Source organism: Phlebotomus papatasi, chromosome 2, assembly GCF_024763615.1.
Source record: "Phlebotomus papatasi isolate M1 chromosome 2, Ppap_2.1, whole genome shotgun sequence".
Taxonomy (NCBI): domain Eukaryota; kingdom Metazoa; phylum Arthropoda; class Insecta; order Diptera; family Psychodidae; genus Phlebotomus; species Phlebotomus papatasi.
In genome coordinates this window covers 59320300-59346688 of record NC_077223.1, presented here as the reverse complement: position 1 = coordinate 59346688, position 26389 = coordinate 59320300, and the positions used below count along the sequence as shown (strand labels likewise).

At 33.3% G+C, this 26389-nt stretch overlaps 1 protein-coding gene across 2 annotated transcripts in view; it reads left to right on the top strand.

The window, feature by feature from the left end:
- Positions 1–20677, top strand: part of LOC129801926 (E3 ubiquitin-protein ligase CBL-B-B) — a 105632-nt gene extending 84955 nt beyond the window's left edge. Inside the window, exons 8-9 of one of the 2 annotated variants that reach the window (XR_008751743.1) lie at positions 11371–12748; positions 19763–20677. Coding sequence is in view for 1 of the 2 variants with exons in the window: in XM_055847406.1 (XP_055703381.1) it covers positions 11371–12618 (1248 nt within the window). In the remaining variant the exon portion in view is untranslated. Of the gene's footprint in view, positions 1–11370; positions 13360–19762 lie in introns of those variants that run through there. The other variant, XM_055847406.1, reaches the window with a different exon arrangement.
- Positions 20678–26389: the final 5712 nt, after the last annotated feature.

The window sequence follows — 26389 nt, the reverse complement described above, 5'->3', positions numbered from 1 at the left end:
CTCAAAATCACGCACAGCTGAATAATAAAACGGTAAATGCGCTCAAAATCACGCACAGATCAATCAAAAAACGGTTAAGATTCCGCTTAAAATCACGCGCAGCTGAATCATAGAACGGTTATTATTGCGCTCAAAATGACGCACATCTCAATCATAAAACGGTAAATGCGCTTAAAATCACGAACAGGTTGATCATAAAACGATAAATACGCTTAAAATCACGCACAGCTGAAACATGAAACGGTTATTATTGCGCTCAAAATGACGCACATCTCAATCATAAAACGATAAATGCGCATAAAATCACGCACAGCTCAATCAAAAAACGGTTAAGATTGCGCTAAAAACCACGCACACTTCAATCATAAACCGGTAAATGCGCTTAAAATCACGCACATCTCAATCATAAAACGGTAAATGCGCTTAAAATCACGCACAGCTCGATCATAAAACGGTAAATGCGCTTAAAATCACGCACAGTTCGATCATGAAACGGTAAATACGCTTAAAATCACGCACAGCTCAATCATAAAACGGTTAAGATTGCGCTTAAAATCACGCACAGGTTGATTATAAAACGGTAAATGCGCTTAAAATCACGCACAGCTCAATCAAAAAACGGTTAAGATTGCGCTTAAAACCACGCACACTTCAATCATAAACCGGTAAATGCGCTTAAAATCACGCACAGTTCGAACATAAAACGGTAAATGCGTTAAAAATCACGCGCAGCTCAATCATAAAACGGTAAATGCGCTTAAAATCACGCACAGCTGAATCATGAAACGGTTAATATTGCGCTTAAAGTCACGCACAGATCAATAATAAAACGGTTAATGCGCTAAAAATCATGCACAGCTCGATCATAAATCGGTAAATACGCTCAAAATCACGCACAGCTCAATCATAAAACGGTAAATGCGCTTAAAACCACGCACAGTTCAATCATAAAACGGTAAATGTGCTCAAAAACAAGCACAACTCGATCATAAAAGGGCAAGTTCGCTTAAAATTACGCACAGTTTAATCATGAAACGCTTAGGACTGCGCATAAAAAATCGCATAATTTTAAGCGCATTCACCGTTTTATGATCGAACTGTGCGTTATTTCAAGCGCATTCACAGTTTTATGATTGAACTGTGCGTGATTTTAAGCGTACTTACCGTTTTATGATTAAGCTGCTCGTGATTTTAAGCGCAATCTTAACCGTTTTATGATTCAGCTGTGCGTGATTTTAAGCGCATTTACCGTTTTGTGATCGAGCTGTGCGGGATTTTAAGCGCAATCTGAACCGTTTTATGATTCAGCTGTGCGTGATTTTAAGCGCATTTACCATTTTGTAATCGAGCTGTGCGTGATTCTAAGCGCAATAATAACCGTTTTATGATTCAGCTGTGCGTAATTTTAAGCGCAGTCTTAACCGTTTTATAATCTAGCTTTGCGTGATTTTGAGCGCAATCTTAACCGTTTCATGATTCACCTGTGCGTGATTTTAAGCGCATATATCGTTTTATAATCGACCTGTACATGATTTTAAGCGCATTTGCCGTTTTATGATCAACCTGTGCGTGATTTTAAGTGCATTTATCGTTTTATGATTGAGCTGTGCGTGCATTTAAGCGCAATCTTAACCGTTTTATGATTCAGCTGTGCGTGATTTTAAGCGCATTTACCGTTTTGTGATCGAGCTGTGCGGGATTTTAAGCGCAATCTGAACCGTTTTATGATTCAGCTGTGCGTGATTTTAAGCGCATTTACCATTTTGTAATCGAGCTGTGCGTGATTCTAAGCGCAATAATAACCGTTTTATGATTCAGCTGTGCGTAATTTTAAGCGCAGTCTTAACCGTTTTATAATCTAGCTTTGCGTGATTTTGAGCGCAATCTTAACCGTTTCATGATTCACCTGTGCGTGATTTTAAGCGCATTTATCGTTTTATAATCGACCTGTACATGATTTTAAGCGCATTTGCCGTTTTATGATCAACCTGTGCGTGATTTTAAGTGCATTTATCGTTTTATGATTGAGCTGTGCGTGCATTTAAGCGCAATCTTAACCGTTTTATGATTCAGCTGTGCGTGATTTTAAGCGCATTTACCGTTTTGTGATCGAGCTGTGCGGGATTTTAAGCGCAATCTGAACCGTTTTATGATTCAGCTGTGCGTGATTTTGAGCGCATTTACCGTTTTATGATTCTGCTGTGCGAGATTTTAAGCGCAATGATAACCGTTTTATGATTCAGCTGTGCGTGATTTTAAGCGCAATAATAACCGTTTTACGATTCAGCTATGCGTGATTTTAAGCGCATTTACGGTTTTATGATCTAGCTTTGCGTGATTGTGAGCGCATTTGTCGTTTTATGATTCTGCTGTGCGTGATTTTAAGCGCATTTACCGCTTTATGATCTAGCTGTGCGTGATTTTAAGCGAAATCTTAACCGTTTCATGATTCAGCTGTTCGTGATTTTAAGCGCATTTACCGTTTTGTGATCGAGCTGTGCGGGATTTTAAGCGCAATCTGAACCGTTTTATGATTCAGCTGTGCGTGATTTTGAGCGCAATAATAACCGTTTTATGATTCAGCTGTGCGTGATTTTAAGCGCAATAATAACCGTTTTATGATCTAGCTGTGCGTGATTTTAAGCGAAATCTTAACCGTTTCATGATTCAGCTGTGCGTGATTTTAAGCGCATTTACCGTTTTGTGATCGAGCTGTGCGGGATTTTAAGCGCAATCTAAACCGTTTTATGATTCAGCTGTGCGTGATTTTAAGCGCAATAATAACCGTTTTATGATTCAGCTGTGCGTTATTTTAAGCGCAGTCTTAACCGTTTTATGATCTAGCTGTGCGTGATTTCGAGCGCATTTTTCTTTTTATGATTCAGCTGTGCGTGATTTTAAGCGCATTTACCGTTTTACGATCGAGCTGTGCGTGATTTTAAGCGCAATCTTAACCGTTTTACGATTGAGCTGTGCGTGATTTTAAGCGCATTTACCGTTTTGTGATCGAGCTGTGCGTGATTTTAAACGCAATCTTAACCGTTTTATGATTCGACTGTGTGTGATTTTAAGCGCAATCTTAACCGTTATATGATTCAGCCGTGCGTGATTTTAAGCGCATTTACCGTTTTATGATCGAGCTGTGCGTGATTTTAAGCGCAATGATAACCGTTTTACGATTCAGCTATGCGTGATTTTAAGCGCATTTACGGTTTTATGATTGAGCTGCGCGTGATTTTTAACGCATTTACCGTTTTATGTTCGAACTGTGCGTGATTTTAAGCGCATTTACCGTTTTGTGATCGAGCTGTGCGTGATTTTAAGCGCAATCTTAACCGTTTTATGATTCAACTGTGCGTGATTTTAAGCGCATTTACCGTTTTATGATTCGACTGTGCGTGATTTTAAGCGCAATCTTAACCGTTTTATGATTCAACTGTGCGTGATTTCAAGCGCATTTACCGTTTTGTGATCGAGCTGTGCGTGATTTTAAGCGCAGTCTTAACCGTTTTATGATTCAGCTGTACGTGATTTTAAGCGTATTTACCGTTTTATGATAGAACTGTGCGTGATTTTGAGCGCATTTATTTTTTTATGATCGAGCTGTGCGTGATTTTAAACGCAGTCTAAACCGTTTTTTGATTCAGCTGTGCGTGATTTTAAGCGCAATCTCAATCGTTTTATGATTGATCTGTGCGTGATTTTAAGCGCAATCTTAACCGTTTTATGATTGATCTGTGCGTGATATTGAGCGCAATCTTAGCCGTTTTATGATTCAGCTGTGCGTGATTTTAAGCGAATTTACCGTTTTATGATAGAACTGCGCGTGATTTTAAGCGCATTTACCGTTTTATAATCAAGATATGCGTGATCTTATGCTCATTTATCGTTTTATGATTGATCCTTGCGTGATTTTAAGAGCATTTTACCGTTTTATGATTTTGATGTGTGTGATTTTAAGCACAGTTAACGTTTTATGATTAAGCTGTGCGTATTTTTAGCATTTTCTTTAACCAGTTTATTCTTGAGCTATTTGTTTGTAGCCCAGGGTTAATCGTTTTATACTTGAACTGTACATGTTCTAAATATACTTTTTACCGTTTTATGATTGATCTGCGTAGTTTTTCTAAAGATGTCTTGTGTGACTTTAAAATTTTTTTTGTAAGTAAAGCCTGCCATAAAATAGCATTTTTTGTTCATTATTGCATGTAGGTCTTTATATACTTGAAATTGAATACATAATTGTCGTAACAGATGTTGTTTTTCTTCTAATATGTAAGATTTCATTTCATTTACATATTATAATCCTTGTTATAAAATTAAAATTATTGATCAACAATCGTTAAAACATAATCCAGTAAATTTTCATAACTTTCATAAAATTTCATAAATTTCACAAATTTCATGAAAATTTCATTACCTTAATGTCTTACTTCAGTAAAACAGTCAATGCTCAATATTAGAATTTGGTAGTATTCTTAAAATTTAAGTATTTGTAATTGAAGTAATTGAAGTATTTTTAAAATGATATTTTAAAAATTGAAGTATACATAAATGTCAAAAACGTGTCAATGGCATTAAAGTGGCTTAAAGAGGTTTATATTCATTATTCAATAAATTAGTGTTATTAAGAAATCATACTTTGATAAAATTGATTGAAAAAAATGAATATTTTATGCGTAATACATTTGACCTTGAAAAATGACATGAAGGAATATTTCAAGGTCATTGGTATGTATGGACGAAATATCCATCTGGACGACATCTAAAACATATCCGACAATGAAACCTATCGGATGAGTAGTTTTCGAAATATCCCAAAAAACACGTTTTTTAAGAGAAGGGGAGGGGTGGGGGGAAAATGAAGGTCATATTTAGATTCCCAAGGTCAAGTTATGGGGGGGTCACCCGAAGACCCCAAGTCGCTATCTCCAACCCTCTGGCTCCTACAGCCAAAAATGTGAATTTTGTCCCCCAAACACCCCCCCTGTAACGGGTGACACAACAAATTGCAAGGTTTCTTACTATCACCATCGTATTTCTCGTGCCCAAATTAGGTAATATGCAAAGTTTCATAAAGAAATTCGTCCGAAGGTCCGAGACCTTCCCTTGTTAGATGTAGAAGATTAAAAAAAAATGATAGATTAGTGAATGATATTAAATGTTAATTGTGGATGATTTACTCTTTTTTTCTGCTTAGTACTGTAAGGTTTGATGAAAAATAAGATACATTAGAATTTAGATTTGAAAATGAAATTAAATATAATTTATTGTGTAGGTGATTTGTTGATAATGAATGCATATATATATATATATATATATATATATATAGAGAGAGAGAGAAAGAGAAAAGAAATATAATGTAAAGAAATAAATCATTTTTCACATGGATATATTCAGCAGAGTGAAAATTGGGAGATTTATGAGGGAAGAGTCTCGTGAAAGAATTAACCTTTTTTGTGCTGTGTTGTCTGGGGGTCGACTGTTTGGGTTTTTTTTGGGAGTTAGCATGCGAAGAGTTGAAAGGCGCAGCTTCACAGAGAAAATTTGCAATGACAGAGATGTGTACGAATTTTCTGTGAGAAGAATTTTAAGTTTTCCTATAGCTGGAAGATGGAAAAGAATATGCAGGAAATTTTTCACTTGTTCCTTTTTTTTCTAAAAAAATTTAAACTTAATAGTTCTTAAAGTTTTTTTTAGAGGGTTTGTTTACTATTCCTTCCTGCTCATTCTGTTTTTTTTTATTATACAAGGATACACTTAAAAAAAACCAATGTTTGGCTTACAGATTTATTGAATTTGTTTTATTTATTTTTTTGGCACAATGTCACTTAATTTAATGCTCAACGCACAATAACTTTTGTTTGTAAACATGTTTTCAAAATTTCATATGAGAGTGAGCGAGATGACTTGATCAAGATCTCACTCACTCTCATTGAAATGTCAAAAACATGTTTACAAAACAAAAGTTATTGTGCGTTGGGCATAATGCATTACGGCTTATTAGAAAATGTATATGATTCTTTGAAGGTGACGTAAGTGGCGCTAAAATAACATACTTTTTCTTATTTCTCTAAACAATTTCTTTGCTATGCCGCGGTAACTTTAAAAGGATTTCTAACCTTATGCCCTAGACACATTTGCGACTTTAGCCGAAAGACAATCTGTAGCCGAACTGTAGCTTATAATTTTTGTCTAAAAAAAAAAACAAATTAATTTTCAAAACTCATAAGTTTATTTCATAGTTAAACCAAGAAAAACTAAAGAAAATTATAAAATTGGACTTTTTCGCAGGTTTTTAAAAAAAATATTAGGGTTTTCGGATGAAATTTTAACTATAACATGCTGGAAAAAATAGAAAAAAAAGAGATTTTCTGAAATCATTTAGGTTCAACTAGAAGAGCATTTAATTCCGAAGAAAATGAACCCTTATGCGTTTCAATCGGTCCATAACGAGCTTTAAAGTATTGTATATTCGTCCAGGCGCTTGCAAAACTGCTACGTGCTCCTTTGCTTTCGGCTCTCTATCTTCGAAAATACTTGGAATAGAGTTCTGAAATTTTGGTAGTGTATTCTTGGTAGTGTTTATCTATCGATTTAAGCAATAAAAAAATATCGATTTCTTTTGATCTTGTGTAATTCGGGAAACCCCCTTAAGTCCATCTCCCAGAAAAGTCTTAGCTTTTATCACCTATCCTGTAAGATTGTAAGGAATGCTGGTATGTGCGAGAATCTACGAAAATAATTCTGTGCAAGAGATTGTCTTTTTTATGTAATTCTTTTTAGGGCGTGGTCTATTTTTCAATAAGTGAGATTCTCAAGATCCCACTCAATTCTGAAATAGTGATTGCAGGGGTTGCAGAATATCCAGTGTTGTACACTGAAAGAAATTCGAAAAAGTTAAAATAACATTCCGGAAATGTTAATTTTACCCTGCAGTATTGATCCGAAATCGTTGTAAATATTACCCTTTTTAGGGGTATTATGGGTTAAAGTTACCCTTTTTCATGTTATTTTTACCCTTAAAAAAGTGTAGAATTAACATTAAAAAATGTTGATATATTTTTACACCTAAAAAGTGTTAAAGTTCTGAGGAAAAAAAGTTAATCGCACTCTCTTTTTTTTCTCAGTGTAGGAATTATTACTTAAACAGTGAAAATTTAAAACACTTTGTTATAATTCAATGTAAGGGGAGTGACGTAGTTTTTTGATGGGTGAAGCTTACTCTTACTCAGAACATATTAAAGTGCCAAAATCCTTGCGTTGTGATTGTCGATTAACTATATTTTAGAGTTAATTTTACTTCTATTTAGGTGTAATATTCGGAAGAGATGTTTTAACTTTTTTTTCCTAAAATTTACATAACAAAAGAGTGTAAACAACTCTTTCTAACGGCGTTATCACACTTGCACATTAAAATTTTAATGTGATTCACATTAATTGTCGCTTGTGAGCGTCAAAATATGTTATTTGTGTCTTTGAGTCACTGAATATTTGGGGTTTTTCTATTCATTGATAAATAAGTGGACTTGGCCTGCAAAAATAAGTTTAAATTTACCTAAAGCATAAATATTTTTCACATTAAAAAATTAAAGAGAAAATCGCATTAATTTTTCGCATTAATGCTGTAAATCAATTTATATCAAATTTTGCGGGCCAAGTCTACCTTTTTATCAACAAATAGATCAAATTTTGAATATAAAATGATTCAAACACACAAATTACACATTTGAACTCTCACCAACGACAATTAATGTGAATCATATTAAAATTTTAATGTGCAAGTGTGATAACACAGTAAGACTGAAAATAACTGGTTTTAAGAGTTAAAATAACTAGTTTCAAGAGTTAAAAAAAATCTTTTTTGAAGTTAAAATAGGGTAAGGGCTCATAAATTAGTACAGTCTGCTTATAAACATATATGTTCCAAGTTTGAAGTGCGATATTTTCAATACTAAGTGACTTTTTTTGTTACTCTCTTTTCAAAAGGGTTGTTTAGAAACTTGGCAAGGGTTTATTGTCTTTGTTTTTACTAAAATTAGTCTTAATACGTTTAAAAATGAATTGATATGTAGAGGTGAATTTGACTCGAATTTTGGACAATTTGGTTATTAATTTGGACAATATGGCTGTAAATTTGGACAGCTAATCCGCCTCAAGAGGATGCCCATTGTTCTTCATTTCATGAACCAATCTTACCAAGTCCTCTTCCTGTTCATGTAAGAGAAACTTAGAATGTCACAAGAAGCTCAGAAACTTTCCATATCATTCATTAAAGTGAGTTGACTTCGGTACTCCAAGTACGTGCAGATTCGCTCATTCCCTGGCCTTTCCGGGAGCTTTTCAAGGCTTTTCTCACTACATCTCTTTCGTAGAGATGATGCTCGTTTGTTTCTCCAGGAATTTGTCCAACCTAGTCATCACCAAAGCTAAAACTTTACGAAATTTCGAGGGAAAAACACCTGTCCAAAATAAGAATCATCACCTCACTGGTGAATGTCTTAGAAAATTTCCTATTTTCACATGAAAAATCTAATACACAAGGCAAATCTCACTTCAGGTCAAATGTACAAATCACCATTAACGTGAATCAACACAATATTCAATAATATCACTTAAAAAAAAAACGAAGAAACATTGTTAGTACTTCACCACAGATAAATAAGACTGAAGTAAATACGAAGTTCTCTCATATTTCTCGTAAGCAATTGCTCACACTGAATTTTTAACAGAGCAAATTTCAACCCAAATCATATTCAAAATTTAACGTATTTAGTGTTAAAATCTTCCAAAAAGAGCAAATATTTAGATAGAATTCATTATTCATCAAATATTGGAATAAAAATGCATCATTTTAATCAATTTATTTTTAGTGTCCAATTTTATCCTCAAAGTGTCCAAAATAAGAAACTGGTCAAAATTATGAGCCCTTACCCTAATTCTTTCAAATCCCAAAATGGATAAATTTTGCAATTTTATGTTTTTTTTATTTTATCATTTTCTTTATTAATATTTCCTTGATCTCAAGTTCCCTATAGTAAGATGGGGTAACTGGATCGCTTTCCGAAGAGTGCTACCTAAACGCTGTTTTTGAACTGATGAAATTCTTTTTTACTTCTTCTTCTAAATCCATAGAATTATTCACTGTTTCATTCAGAAACATAATTTAAAAAAATTATCAAAAATATTAAAGAAAATTTATAAAATAATGATAATACTGAAATAAGTCAGCATGCACTAACTGGGTCGCCTTTTCGCTAATTCATTTTTAATTAAACCTTTGGATTTAAAATACTTTTTTCACAAGGGGAAATAAACAATAAATGTTTTAAATCAACCAGCTGTCATTAGCGAAAATATCACTGCTAGAAAATTTTTAGTGAAGAACTCAACTGGCACAAGATTGAGTCGATTACAGTCAAGTATGCTTATCCGGGCACTCACTTATTTAATGGATAAAAATATTATTTTTTCTTTTTCTCAAACTTGAATAATTATATCGCTCCTTGGAAATTACAAGGGGTCAACTTATTTTTTTGCGATTTTGAGATTCTAATGCATTTAGAAAGACAACTTAATAAATTTTCAGATGATAGAAGTCATTAAATTTCGTTATTAGAAAAGTTTTTCAAAATTTTAAACTTGCTTAATGTTGTTTGAAGTAAAGGGACACAAAATATATTCATCGTTTAAATTTTAAAGCAAATTGATCCCTTGTCATTCTAATTTTAGCAAAATTTGCACATCATTTAGAACGACAAGGAGCTAACTCATTAAAAAAACATATTTTGAAAGGTAAAAATATAAAAGTTTCGATGTTTATATTAGTGCTCATACTAATAGGAAAGAAATAAATTGTTTTTGTTCAGTCATTAAATTGAGATACTTATTTACACAAAGTTGAATCTTTCATGCTGTCTCCTGAAAAATGGCCGAAAATTAGTTGACCCCTTGTAATTTCCAAGGAGCGACATTATGTTACTACAGTGACCAGGGGGGTAACATTAGCTCTGAAAAATGCGACCAATTTTAGTGTAAATTGTTCCCTGTTTTCGTACACATTTCCCAAGATATCTGCAAAATTACGTAGGTTGCCAATTTGTAGTTTTCAGTTGCCTATTCAATATTAAGTTGGCTTTTATTTTGTATTTATATTTTTTGCGAATTCATTTTACAGTGACAGAAAACAGCTAATAAACCCAAATTTTTTTTTCGGCACGCTAGAAACATATGGGAAACATAAGAAATGTCATGCGCCTGATAGTGACTTTATTACGGAAATAAAAATAAAAATATTATTTTAAGTGGATTAGTCATAAGGGCACTCAATGGGTCAAGTGGTAGAGTACTCGCTCGACTCGCTCTATGATGCAAGTGTCCCGGGTTCGAATCGCCTTTAGGTCACCAGGAATTTTTCTGGCGTTAAAGGTGTTCGGGTTGCATCCAGTGAGCTTCACTGCATTTGATTCCACGGGCATGGAACTGACAATCTCATCCCGTACAAGAAAAAAAATAATGCATGTCTAGAAATCCCCTTTGCGGGAATGCCTTGTTTCTACATGGATTGTTGTGCCAGCATTATTATTATTATTATTATGGATTAGTCATAAACGATCCAGATAGCGAAGCGCCCGGACTAGCACACTTGACTATATATTCTGAGCGAAATTTCACGTATGATGCACGAACATGTCTTCATGAAACACTGTTAGGCATATTTTTAGTTGATGTTCCATATGAACTTTGTCACACGAAAATCTTCTTGACTGAAGTATATTCTTAAAACGAAAACACTTAAGCATATACTTCAGTCGAGATGAAATTTTACATCGAACATCGATATCCAACAAATTAATTCAACTCGCACGAAGAGTTGTTTCAACTCTATTTACTAAAATTTACAACGAAAAAGAGTAACAATTACATCGATATTCATAGAGTTAATTCAATTCTGCCATAGAGTTATTTTAACTTTTTAAGTTTTTTCTCAGTGTATATTCCATAAATTCTGTAAATTTCTTATTTGAAAATGGGGAACATCACGAAAATTCCGACACATCTGTTCACTAGTCCGGGAAAAGTTTTTTTTAATGGGAAAAATTGGTCGCCAGAGAGACAAAAGTCGTGTAATGTGTTGTTGTTGTTGTTGTTATTTGTTGAGCATGAAAATTTTTGTGCTTTGTTCTTTTGCGTGTTATCTTGCACAACCAAAAAGAATATTCTCTATCCTTTGAGTTTGTATTACGTTTTCCTTTGTCCATTTCTTTTTTTTTACTTGTGTCTTTTTGGGTGAAATTCATGGCGAAATGGTCACTGTGGTGGACCAAGTGATCTTTATGCGTGTCTCTGTTCTCTCTGTCTCTTTTCTAGGATCTGGGGGATTTCAACATTGCTACGTCCTCTCTGCATGCACTGAGTAATAGTTTGTCGCGTACAGAAAAACAGAGTCCACACTCTTCCCCGCGAATGCCAAGGAAGAGTACAACATCGTCGTCGTCATCGTGCTCGTCTGCGAGCTCAGGCAGTAGTTCCACGGCGCAACATCATTTTGATTTGTATGCCGGACAACCCAGTCATTCGTCGGGGGGCATCAATGGGAGTCCGGGTGTCAATGGGTTAGCGTGTTCGAGTAAATCAAATCGTAGTGGGAGTAGTGGATCATTGGCACAGGCACAAAATCCAAATAGGATGAGTGCTCCAGTGATTTCAAATGTTGCCCCAGTTGGGAAGATTCTGCACAAAGCCCTATCGTCAGATCCAACGGGTGGGGGTTTGGTGGAAACAGCTCCACCTTTGCCACCGAGAAAATCCTCTCCGGGTATCGATCAGGTGCCTCAGGCGCCAAGAGGAGCAGGAGGAGGTGGTAGTGGGAATGTGGCAAAGTCTTCCAATGCATCTAGTCTTATAACACTGTCCCCGGATGCTCCAATGGCAAGTACTTCGGCCATCCCAGTGGATCCTATTATGAGTTGTTGTGATCTAGAAGTGCCCAAGACATGTGCACCACCTGTTCCCAAGCATCAGACCAATCTGGTGGATACCATTGCGGAGGATTTTACAATGCACGTGACTGTACAGAAGGAGGATGAAGTTCTTGAGGATGAGGGTATTATTGTGGGACCAGCTGAAACAATTTCTGGAATTATTGATACACGTCCCTTGGAAGCGAGAAAGCCCATTTCTGTGGTAAGTCAGAGTGTGCCGTTGGGAAAGGAGGCGGCGACAGATCGTGGTAATAATCTCTATCAATTGAAAACAACGCAAAATCATACAAGGCACCAATCCTTGCCTATGAATACAGCCACAAAGTCCCCAACTCCCGCCAAATCTGTCACAGTGGCTCAGCTGTGTCAGCCACGGACAGCTGTGACAACAACAGCTGCCGGTGGAGCTGATGCACAGTCTGCACGCCATCAGGCCATTCTCTATGAAAATGTGACAATCAACAGCAAAGACTGCAATGTGCCATATGAGAATATCAATCTCGAGTACATCGCTAGGCTGGTCAATGAGGGCTATTCCAAGGAGAATGCAATAACTGCCCTTGGTATCTCACGCAATAATATTGAGATGGCATGTGACATTTTGCATGAATTTGTGGCCAAAAGTGGCGTGTGAAATTGTCACAATGACATTGGAATCTTCTATCCAAAAAAGGCAGCTAATAAAACAAAGAAAAAAAAAGAAACTTCAACATCCTAAATATTTCTTCTAAAAACAAAAAATACAACCAACAAACAACAAAAAGGTATTCATATGAGACTTATGATGGCAGTTATGAGTTTTTTGAGCACTCTATACAGGAACTATATACTCACTTTCATATAGAACATTAAAAAAAAACACTAAATAAACTCTCTACAAAATTCACGTGGAAGAAACGACGAAAGATTTAAAAAAACACAAGCAATAGATGATACTTAAAAAAGACTTTTTTGGATGAAATTTAATATTTTCCTCCTATGGATGTGCTTTCTCTGATGATCTAATTTTTCTCTTTCCAAACATTTCAAGGGGTTAGCAATATGAGAGAGCTTTTATGACAAAATTCAAGACTTTATGAATTAAATAAAAAACACAAAGATGGATAAAAAAATTCAAGTACCAGTCCGTTCGCTGTGCAAAAAAGAAAGAAGAAAATTAGCTCCTAACCAAAATTCAAAACTGATGCATAAGAAAGTAGAGGAATTAGTGACAAAAATCCTAAAGAAAAGACCAACCAATTACCAGTGAGGAAGACACGATTAGTGTCGAAAGCTCTGGTAAAATTGTGTGTTTGATTCATAGGATTTGATCAACAAATTCCGACGATAACCGGAAGGACAGATTGTCCTGAATAAACCTAGCTCAAAAAAAAAATCAGGTCAGAACAGAAAAATTGAATATTAATAAGAGACACACACTAAAAATACGATGAAATTTTCTTAATTTGAGTCCTCAAAAATAAAAGGATAATCGTAGTAAAAGAAATTACTACGATTATCAAGTATACGACTATCCACAGGAATATTAAAATTATAGTCTAATAATATTTGCAACTAATAGTAACAATCATTTATATACTTATCATCAAAATGTTGAGTTTTACAACGATTATCATTTTATTTTTAAGGAATTCAACTTGAAAATTTCATTTTATTTTTACAGTGACAACTAAAAAGTTTGTGTTTCGGACGACATTTATTCTACAATTCAATTTTTATTTGGAAATGGACCTTTTGGCTACCGTTGTGAAAATTACTACGATTATCTTGTGTAAAGGAAATAATAGGATTATTGTAGCGTGATATTTGCGACAATTATGGTAACAATTATATCTATTTTTCAACAGAGTGTTAAATTTTTATTTAAAAGTTTATATCTCAAACGATGATCATTGTGCAATATAGCAAGGTGGGGTAACTGGATCGTTTTCCGAAGAGTACTACTTAAACGCTTGTTTTTGGACTGATGAAATTCTTTTTTTACTTCTTCTAAATCTATTGAATTATTCACTGTTTCATTCAAAAAGAAAAAAATAAAAAAAAAATTATCAAAAATATTAAAGAAAATTTATAAAATAATGATAATACTGAAATAAGTCAGCACGCACTAACTGGGTCGCCTTTTCGCTAATTCATTTTTAATTAAACCTTTGGATTTAAAATACTTTTTTCACAAGGAAAAAACAATAAATGTTTTCAATCAACCAGATGTCATTAGTGAAAATATCACTGCTAGAAAATATTTAGTGAAGAATCCAGCTGGCACAAGATTGAAATGAGTCGATTACACTCACTTTTTTAATCGATAAAAATATAATTTTTGCATTTAAATAAAAATAAAAATATTATTTTAAATGGATTAATCATAAACGATCCAGATAGCGAAACGCCCGGATTAGCACACTTGACTATATGCAATTGAAAAATAAACTTTTTACAAATATAATTGTTTCGAGGATGACTACGATAATCATGTTAGTTCTAATACGAATGGTAATCGTATTAATAATCTGTTGTAAAATAAATTATTACGATTATCCAAATAAGAATAACAGATCATAGTATTGTAATATTTGCAACATTTATCGCAACTTTATTTATCAACATTTATTTATTAACAGAATTAGGGTCAACAACAGATCTCACTACCTCATTTGATACCACCTTGAATAAAATAAGGGTAGTGGAATCATATGAGGTATCCACCCTATAAATTTTACAACGATTATCATTTATTTTTGGGAATTCAACTGAAAAGACTGTGTTTGAAATGATAGTCGTTGTACAATGTAACTTTCTGTTGAAATATAAACTTTTTCCAAAGATAATTGTTGCGAAAATTACTGTGGTAATCGTGTTACTCCTTTTATATACGATAAACGTGGTAATAATGTATTGCAGACGAAATTACTACGATTATCCATATAGAAATAGCAGGCCATCGTATAGTAATATTTGCAACATTGATCGTAACAATTATATCTATTTTTCAGCAGAATTCTCAATTTTACAACGTTTATCATTTACTTTTGGGAATTAAACTGAATTATATTTCATATATACCTAATAGTTGTCCAATTCAACTTTCAGTTGAAAAATAATTGTTTTTGCTCCATCATTGTAGCGGAAATTACTATGATAATCGAGTTTGACCTATTGCATACAATAATTGTAGTAGTGTTTTTTTAATTAAAGTACTTGGATTATCAATCGTACAAAGAGCATTATATTTTATTGAGATTGTTTCTTTGGTTTCTTCCTTGCTCCTGGATATCTGGATCAGTGGTAGTGAATATCGCATTGACTGATTTACAACTCTTTTTGCCGAAATTTATTTTAGTTACAATATAAACAGTTTTAGGGGCTCAATTTTCCCTTGTCTTATTCTTTGTGGTTTGACTTTTTTTCTTAAAATTCATTAAAAGAAAGCGAGACTTTTATGACACAAGAAACGGAATTCTGTAACAATATGACAATGTCATATGACTTTCTTAATAAATTCGGGAGAATATGTAAATGTACGTTAGCACACAGAAAAATGTTCGTAAAGTTTTATCATTTATTATTCATGAATTTCTGCCAGACAAACAAAAATATATACCAACAAATGTTTGTAAAAGTACAAAAAATGCTCGTCAAATAATTATCTTACGAACAATGTTTGTGAAAAAAGTACAAACTTATACGAGCTTGTTTGTGTTATACGATTTACGAGCATTTCGTAAGTCCCCAATAGGAATTCACAAACATTTAAATCTAATCATCTCGCTCATTTTCTTAGGTCGTTTCGAAAACATATATATGCAAAATAAAAGTTATTGTGCGTTGTGCATAAAGCTGTCTACACATTATGAGCATTTTTTAAAAAAAATTCTTTAAAAAATTTTTTAAAAAATTTTTTAAAAAAAACTGTTTTTTAAAAAAATTTTTAAAAAAAGTGCCTCCACACTAGCCTTAATTTTTGTAAAAAATTTCTGACAGATTACTCTCAGCATTTCGCTTGGGATTATTTTTCATGAAAATTTGTCATTTGAGTGGTGGAAAAAGTGTGAAAAGTGTTTGTTGGAATTCCCTGGGATAGTTGTTAGTGAATGTTCGTGGAAAATTTTCCAAAATTGCGAAAGTGCAGTGTTTTTCTACAGAAGTTGTTCCCAGTGGAATCAATATTCCGGAGTGTGTGAACATAACCTCAAAATGTTGTTTTTCCCTAAAAATTTTGTGTGATTATCGCAGTTATTTATGTACAGAAATTGTTTTTCTTTGCGATAATCTGGAAACCAAAACATGCTCATCAGAAGAACCACAGAAATTACTCGGAAGGACAAATTTGTTACCAGGAACAATGGGTAGAGTGGAGAAGAAGGTGTGCAGCTCAAAAGATCCTAGATTCCATTGATCAGCAGCTCTTTCTGGAAAAGCTTCAGGACTTCAGGAAAACTTGTGGATACGTTTGGATGAACAGGAGTATTTGTAACCAAGAACATTGACGTAAGTACTATGAATATGCTAAAAAAAAAACTCGCTGATTTTATTGCAAAGCTATTCCTGCAAAAAATTCAGGACTACAATTGGAAGAGCATGATAGTGGATGAGGGGAAGGACTTTGAGGAATAATTAGAAAGTGCTTCACCAAAATTCCTGCAAAAATTGATCCAGTGCAACTCTACAAATTTGATTCCGGATACTGGATGACACTGATTTGATTCCGGACACTGGTGATAATTATGATAAATTTTATGAAAAATAAATTCTCATATCTTGGTTTCCAATCCGAAATCTTTATTGGTTATCCGGTGTACATTAAAGCCTTCTCCCTCTATCCACTACTGTCCAAGCAGGATCCCATGGAGGAAGCAAAAGTTTGTAGCCATCTCATCCTTGTGCTTCCGGGTGGGAACATTTCCATCGTGGTTGAAAAGGAGGAATGATGGGAGGTGGTTCTGGGGCTTCAAGTGATGGGCTGTGGTAACTACGGATGACTCTTGTATGTACTAGGATCTCCTCAGTGGCTCTGAATAGGTCTATTGTCTTGATTGATTTACCAGGTTCATGTTCCAAAATTCTTCAATTTCCTTCTTTCCATTCATATTTTAATTTGGTGCACGAGGTCACTGTACCATAAAAATCTTCAAGAATACACAGACATCACAACTTTTGGAAACTTCAAAAGAAAAATCAGCGAAAATGTTCCTCCACAGCTGGCTTTGATTCCACTGGGAACAACTTCTGTAGAAAAACACTGCACTTTCGCAATTTTGGAAAATTTTCCACGAACATTCACTAACAACTATCCCAGGGAATTCCAACAAACACTTTTCACACTTTTTCCACCACTCAAATGACAAATTTTCATGAAAAATGTTTCGAGTTGCTGTGATTTTTTAAAAAATTCTTTAAAAAACTGTTTTGTAAAAAATTGTCCCAGTGTGTAGAGGCATTTTTTTAAAAGATTTTTTTTAAAGAAAAAACCTTGATTTTTTAAAAAAATGGGTCGTTTTTTTACAAAATCGCCTACACACTATACAAATTTCTGTAAAAAATCCAGATTTTTTAAAAAAAATTTCACTAGTCTGGAGGCGATTTTTTTAAAGAACTTTTTTTAATGTCATTTTTTACAGAATTTTTTGATAATGTGTAGACAGCTTAATGCCCAACACACAATAATTTTTGTTTTGAAAACATGTTTTTGACATTTCAGTGAGAGTGAATGAAACCGAGATCTAGTTATCTCGCTCTCTCTCATAGGAAATTTTGAAAACATGTTTACTAAACAAAAGTTATTGTGCGTTGGGCATAACCCCCAACGCACAATAATTTTTGTTTTGTAAATATTTAGGTTTTCACAATTCCGAGAAAAGTGAGCGAGATGACTAGATTTAGGTCTCTTTCACTCTTACTGAGATTTTAAAAACATATTTACAATAACTTTAGTTTGTAAATATGTTCCAAAAATTGTCTATGAAAGTGAGCAGGATGACCAGATTGGCTCTCGCTCATTCTCATTAAAATGTCAAAAACATGTTTACGAAATAAAAGTTTTTGTATTGTGGACATAATGCCTTGCAGACAATGATTTTTATTTTGTAAACTTTTTTTTATATTTCAAAGAGAGTGAATGAAATCTAGATCTAGTCAGCTCGTTCACTCATAAGAAGTTTAGAAAACATATTTACAAAGCAAGAGTTATTGTGCGTTGGACATGATGCCTAATGCGCACAATCACTTTTGTTTAGTAAACATGTTTTTGACTATTTCAATGAGACTGAGTGAGATATAGATCTAGTCATCTCGCTCATTCTCCCGGGAAATGTTGAAAACATGTTTACAAACAAAAGTCACTGTGCGCTGGTCATCACACAATCATTTTTTTTTGTTTATAAACATGTTTGCAAAATTGCCCATAAGAGTGAACAAGATGACTAGATCTAGATCTCACTCACTCGCTCTCATTGAAGTATTGAAAACATATTTACAAAACAAATTTTTTTGTGTGCTAAGCATAATGCCTAGTGCGCAATAACTTGTTTTATAAACATATTTTTGACATTTCAATGAGAGTGATGTCCAGCGCACAATAACTTTTGTTTTGTAAACATGTTTTTGACATTTCAATGAGAGTGAGTGAGATCTAGATCTAGTCATCTCGCTTTCTCTCATATGAAATTTTGAAATTATGTTTGCAAACAAAATTTATTGTGCGTAGGGCATGAAAGCGATCTAGTTATCTCGCTCACTCTTATATGCAGTTTCGAAAACATGTTTACAAACAATAGTCATTGTGTGTTTGGTATAACGCTTAATGCCCAACGCACAATAACTTTTGTTCATAAACATGTTTTCAGTGTTTTCTATGAGAGAGAGCGAGATGACTAGATTTTTGTTTCATTCACTCTCATTGAAATGTCAAAAATATATTTACAAAAAATGTTATTGTGCGTATGCCTTAAACATAGTCGAGAATTTGATCATAAAACCTTTTCTACGCTAACCCCTTGGCATCAATCTTCCCACGCATCAACTGTATATTTTAATAAATATCCCCTTTGGGAGAAACTTTGCAAAAACTTTTCTTTAGTTTTTGCCAAAAGAGAAAACAAAACAAAAAGGAACTACAAACAAATTAAAAGCGTAAGACAGAGAAGCAAAAGTACATATCAGAGAATGATTCTTTGCGTATATAGAAAATAAATTCTACCAATTGCTAAAAATTGAAAGTGGGTGACAATTTTTGAAAAAAAAAAAGAAATAAAATATAGCCTAAAAAACATTTGGATATACGTAAAGAACATAAAAGTAGAATAAAGCATTTCTTTTTTTTTTGTTCTCCTTCTGCCGGGAGAGAGCGAAAAAAAAGGAAAGCTGAATGAATGCAAATAACACAAAAAATATTAAAATATGATATTGAAGGTATATAAGGAAAAAAAAACTCAAACTTGGTGATTACTTTAGGCATTGTAATATGAATTTCAAAATAATGGAGTAAAATGGTGTATACATGATGAAAGTTTTGCAAGAATACTTTATATTCTCTCATTTCTCATCATCTCGTCGGAAGCATTTCTATCCTTCTCCTCCTCCTCTTTATAAAATCTGTTTAGTTGTGCGAAGCTTTTGCCATGAACATTTGTGGCTCCAAAAAAGTTCATGGGAAAAAGTTTTGTGCAGCTTTGTTGTGCTCTGATGAGGATGGGAAAATGAGATAATGATAGGCAGAAACTTGGAGTTTTTTTCTTTTTTTTTTCTTTCTTTTTTGATAGTCAAAGTGATTTTTCTTTCAGTTCTTTTTCTAATCACTATAAATGAATATTTAGGAATATAAGAGTGGAATGGATAAAATTCTATATTTTTTTACGCAAGAACACGCAACAAGAAAAAAAACACAAAATTTTTCATTTGCCCAAATAAGAAAATAAATACAAGAAGAATTTCAATTAATTGAAAAGGTAAATTTTTCTAGAAAGAAAAAGAAAAAAATGTGGCATGAAAAAGTTTTGTATAAAATCTATAAATATTGAATTTAAATATTTAGAGAGAATGAGAAAATGCTAGAGAAAATGCAAAAGAGAAATTGAAATATATTTATACTCTTTTTGATAGAAAATTTTCACACACTGCAAAAAAAAAGTTAAAAAAAAATACAAAATTTTCTTTTGAAAATTGTCAATATTTTTGCAAAAACAAGGTGGAAAAAAACAAGCGGATAAAAGAGAAAAAAAAAGAATGAGGCAAGTAAAACACAGATTTTATTTTCTTATTAGATAGATATTTCTAATTTTGTCTCGTATTTGTATATTTTTGCAATTTAAAATAGTTTGTACATTTTTTCAACGCGAGAAAAAGTCCCTTTGAATTGTTTTTCCCTCCTCGAAAGTGAAATGGGAAAAAGAATTCTAATAATTACAGTAATTAATTTCCTCTAATTTATTGCGATGCAACAGATGATGAAATAATGAAAAATCCCTAACATTAATTACACAACAAGAAAAAAAAAGGAAAAAATAATTATTGAAATTGTCCCTAAGAAGAATCTTATTAGATATTTCAATCAGGAAGTTCATTAGATCTTAAGTGAGTGAGAATACAATTGAAAGAGAGAGAGAGAGAGAGAATTGTGGTAGATTAGAACGAAGAGTGCGAAATGAGAAAATGATGTATAAAATTAATGAAGCTTAATAAATTATTAGATGGGAAAATTAATGTGGTTTTATTTCCCATTCACTTTCATTTCGCAGCCTTTATTTCACTTCAGTCTTTCTGTTTGTTCCCCCCGCAAAAGAGTCACTTTCTTGGGGCTTTCGTGGGTGGTACATTTAACGTTGGAAGTAGAGGTAATGCTACACAGAGATATTTTCGCGAAAAAGCTCCCATGACTAAATATGAAATAATGATTTAAGATTCATAGAAATTTCTGCTTTGCTTCACTCAATTTTCAACCCACTTTCAGTTTAAAGGGGTCTCTTTAAGTCAAAATTATTTAATATTACGGCCGATTTATGACTAATTTATTTTTAATTGGGAATAATTTAAATTATAACCGTTGCTTTATTAAATTCTAAATTGCTGAATTTTGAATAAAACAAAAAGATAGTATTTTCAAGTGAAGATCTTGAGGATTAATTTGTCGCAAATTGGATCAGATTTTCTTCAAGGTTTGATAATTTATTTAAAGCTCATTTTACTGTATTTAAAAATTATATTATTGTCTCTATGGAGTTTGAGCAATAAAGCAAATAATGCAGTGCGAGTTCGTGTCAACGTATTTAATTCTTACTATTTCTGCAACTTTTTGACGGAGTGATTAGTCGTTGTCAGGGGCTTCTCGACATTTCATTTTTCCATACGTTTTTGCATAGAGGCACTGAAGACTATTGGAAAGTTTTTTCCTAAAGAGAATTGACTTATCAGTCTGATATATTTCGTAATTGTGCATTAAAAGCTATCTAAAAATGCATATTTCATAATGCTCGCCGAAATAATACAAGAACTACGAGGAAATTTGTTTAAGTCGCGGTGCAATATCTGCAAAATTTTTACAAGGAAAAGTGAAAAATATCTTCACTTTTATTAGACTTGATGGGCACCTGTCGTTATAGTTCACTCGTTAATAGTCAAATAATTTGCTCCTTCAATTTCCATATTTTTTTTTGTTTTTTTTTCTTTAAATATTCTATAGATTATACAATTTAAAAATAACAAAAGAAAGTCGCTTCTACGAACAAAATGATGCAAAAAAGACTTTGGACGAATTCCGGATGGGCAAGGAGCTATGAGAATCAAGGTAGCCGAAATATTACCCAAAGCTATATTTATATTTTATTCATTTTAAAATGTATTTGTTACATTTAAACTGTAAGATTTAGAAGCTTTCATATACAACTTCACACGGTCAGACACATGTGACCAACTTCGTGTGTGTGCTTTTGTCAAGTGATTCAGAAATAATAAAGACACAAGAACCCAGCAAAACTTCGATCTGCAATTCTGCACTTTTGAAATTTTAACGTTTCTTGTCATTCAATCGGATCCTTCGTGTGGCTTCGGGATAGTCGTGCGACTTCGTGAGCATCGCGAATTTCTTTCGTGTTTTCTAACCATTTCCTTCCCCTTCGTATTTTCTATTATGGCTGATTTAATAATATTGTATTACAACATTATAATAATATTGTAAAAAAAGAGAGTATTCACGTAAAATTGTTGAATAAAAATTGAATTTTAAATAAATTGAAATACATATTTTTATGTAGTTAAAATAATGTTTAGAAACATTAGAAAGGGTAGAAGAAATGTAGAAATCATCTAAATACTCTAAAGAAATTCTGCCGATAATTTTAAAATTTTCTATAGAAATTCTGCAGAAAATTCTGCAGAATTTTCATACAACGATCGGATCCACCTTAGAACAAAATTCTGCAGAAATTCTGCTGATTTTTCGGCAGTTAGTAATTCAAATCTGACGAATTTCTGCAGAATTCTGCAGAATTTTCCGGGTGGGAATTCTCTATATCTCTTTCAATCGGCGCCAAGGATAAGATTAAGATTTCATACATTTCACAGGTGGAATATTTAACAGTATTAAAGACGATTCTAGAGAAAATGAAGACGATAAACCATCTATAAGGTTTTAAGAAACTTTAAGAAACACTCCTTAAAAAGACAAGTAACAAAAAAATCCCATTTGTATTCAAAATAGAACATATTTTACTGCTTGAACTCGAAAAGGGAGCAGTTATATTAAGAGAGTAAGCGGGTTTGAAGGCTTCAAGAAATCGATTTTTTTTTTAATTTGCTTATTAAATAGGATAATAAGTGAAGAACACTTTCTGAAAATCTCAAGTCACTTGGAGTAAAACTCTCGGAGATAGAGCAGTTTTAGTTTTTGCCCGCGCGCGCATATTGTTGTAATACTTTAAACGCGTTTTTTCTAAAAACACCATTTTCTAAATTGGTTGTCAAGATCTTTCGAAAACGCCTGAACCGATTTTTCAGAAACTTTGCACACTTATAGATATAGTTGGCTCGTGCTTAACATGCAAGGGGTAACTCATATTGAGAAACCCTCGTCAATTGTCCAAGAAACTCTTCGCAAAATCCGAGAAACCCACATTTTGCATCGCGAAACCCGAGAAACCCAATTTCTGCATCGCGAAACTCAAGAAACCCAATTTCTGCATCGCGAAACCCGAGAAACCCAATTTCTGCATCGCGAAACCAGAGAAACCCAGTGTCTGCATCGCGAAACCCGAGAAACCCAATTTCTGCATCGCGAAACCCGAGAAACCCACTCTTTGCATCACGAAACTCGTGAAACCAGAAACCCTTGTCAGAAAAATGGAAATGAGTTATCCCTTGTTAACATGAGGGTTCTTAGGAATATTGATTTTAACGGATTTTATAGTATAAAACATGTTAAAAAATGGCTGAAAATTATCACTTTTTGAAAAAAGTTGTGCCAAAAATCGAAAAAAAAATTTTTAAAAAAATCCTGTTAAGCACTCGCCACATTCATATCCTAAAAGAAAATACTAGTTTTATGGTTTTATGGGCTGCTAGAAAAAAACGCGACAACGGAAAAAATACTCGATAGACGAAAATCTGAATTTACGAAATATTATAGTTCAAAAATAAAAAATCGAGAATTAAATTTTTGTCCTATGTCAAACAAACCCGCTTACTCCCTTAATCCTTTTGCGACACGGCTAGAGACTAAATTATCTAAGGGCCTTGACAGACTTGAGGATTAACCGAAAGACGACTTAGCGTAATTATATCCGAAATAATCGTTAAACCACATTTCTATCATTTTCCACTAAGCCGTCTCTCGGTTTAAGTCGTAAGTATGTCTAGGGCATAAGAGATAACGACTTACGGTCTTCGACGACCCGCCCCATAAGTCAATATCTAGTACAGTATTTTTTCCTTTTTCTCTCCACCGCATCCTTCCCCTCCAAAAAACCATGTTTTTCGGTTTATTTAGAAAACGGATCCTGCAATAGTTTTCATTTTCGAATTAGTTTTGAAGATAATCTTCTTCTTCTTCTATTTAATATTTAAGCTGTCGGACTCGGGTTCAAATAGCCAAGGGAGATGTTCAAGGTGAATATTTCGTCCTTAGACATCAATATTCGAAAAATATTTCGATATCGAATTTTGGAAGGTCAAAGTTTAACCACTTTGTATGAACTACTTTTCAACCGATATGCTTAAATTTAATTGTTTTTAAAAGCCCTTGAAATTTCCAACCCGGCTGCATCGAACTTAATAGGTAATGAAACGTTAAAGTCGTTAACACTAAACCTACCGAAAGTTTTTGGTTGTTTTTCGGTCAAATGACAAACCGCGGTAGGGTAAGGTCCTTGACAGATCTGAGGATTAGCCGAGAGACGGCTTAGCATAATTATATTAGAAATAATGGTTAAACTACATTTCCGTCATTTTCCGCTAAGTCGTCTCTCGGCTTAAGTCGTAAGTGTGTCTAGGGCATAAGATACTCAACAAATTTGTCATGGAATAGTAAAAAAAGTAAAATTTAAACATTGAAAAATATATTACATGCATATTTTAAGAAATTCATGAAGTTTGATAGTGATATTGTACCGTTTTAATTTGTGTTAATTTTAAACCGGTCAATTTGACCGGGTATTGGTAGGTTTAGTGTTAAAGAACCCGTAAATGATATGAAAATTAAATATCCTTCCAAATTCCAATAATTTCCAATAATCCTTCCTACTTAAGGGGGAGTGTCATTTAGGAGACCAAAACTTAGCTGTTTTTCACGATTTTTTTTTTTGAGAAGAAAACGATCAAGCTTAAAATTTTTGATATATATGTTTATACATATTTAAAATTCTTAAATAATTTTCTTTCAAGAAAAATATTACAAAATGGTGGACAAAATGGTGGTTCGAAATGTTTTTTTTTTTTAATTTATGAAACAATTTGATCGGTAGTAAACCGGTAGGCAGCCATATTTCATGCGAAAAGATAATACACGGAGAACTGTTTAATATGAGTTCGAGCATTCCGTAAATCTGGGACGCTTTGTCATCTCATCGGATTAAAAATCGCAAAATTAGTCCGACACGGTCCAGAGTTAGCCCTTTAAAAACGATTGGGTCACCGGTGACCCAAAAATGAATTTTTCCAACGATCTTCTAAAGTTATGCTTTGCTCTAAAAAGTTAGAAAAATTGATTTTTTCGGAACCCTGATTTCTGACCTTCTCGTCCTTAAAGGGTTAAGGGGTAGCCTGGGTAGCCTGAATAAAATGGCAAAATTACATAAATCTATAGATAAACTGTCTAAGAATAAAAATTTCCGAAGATACAGAGACGATAGCAGAGAAGCGCCGAGCAGATTTGCAAGCGTTCGGGCCGTTTCTACGAACATCCAAAACTTTGAAGCGCATTTTCTCTTTCTTCTAATTCTCGCAAATCCTTAGAATTGGCGGGAAAGATTAAAAAAGAACTTATGGACCGATTTAAATTAAAAAAGCTTATTCTATTCAGAATTAAATTCTCTTCTATTTAAACCTAAATGGTATTTGATAAAAAATTGTATTTTTTACAGCGTATTAAAGTAAATATTTCGTCTCAAAGTGTGCACTTAAAAAAACCGTAAAAGAGTTTCTGTTTCCCAATTTTCCGTTTTATGGTTTAACTACGAAATATACTTATGGAAATTAAAAATCTTTTTAGATTTATTTTCTTAGGAAAGAATTACTAGCTCCAGTAGCCACTCCTGAGTCCGCCATTTTGTAATTATTTTTTCGCTAAAAACACTTGATATGTATAATGTATAAATATATCCTAAAAATTTCATGAAGGTTATGCCCTAGACACACTTACGACTTAAGCCGAGAGGCGACTTAAGTGGAAAATGATGGAAATGCACTTTAATCATTATTTTTAATATAATTATGCTAAGCCGTCTCTCGGCTAATCCTCATGTCTGTCAAGGCCCTTAGTCTTTTCCTTCTCCTTAAAAAAATTGTGAAAAACTGATAAGTTTGGCCTTCGAATTCAGGCGGCCCCGTTGAGAAGTCTACTTTTTCTAAATATTAAATTTTATTTTAGCAATGTAATTTCATAATATTAGTTCATTAGAAATATTATTGAAAAATAAAAGCTAAAATACCGGAAAATTTAAATAGTATATCAACCTTTATGGGTATAATAAGTTTATTTATTCATTTTCAAGGCAAGAACCGAATTACATTCATTAACCGTAAAGTCTTAAAAGGAAACCTTTAATTAATTGTTCTTGCAAAATTGTTTCAAAATCTGTGATGAGAGGCGCAGTAATTGCTTCTGTGTAATTTGTGTCTGTAAAAGTTGCAGACGCTATATATAGCAATGATCTCTTCAGTCAGCCTTAAGTACCAGAATTTTTGGGGGAGGATGGTAATTT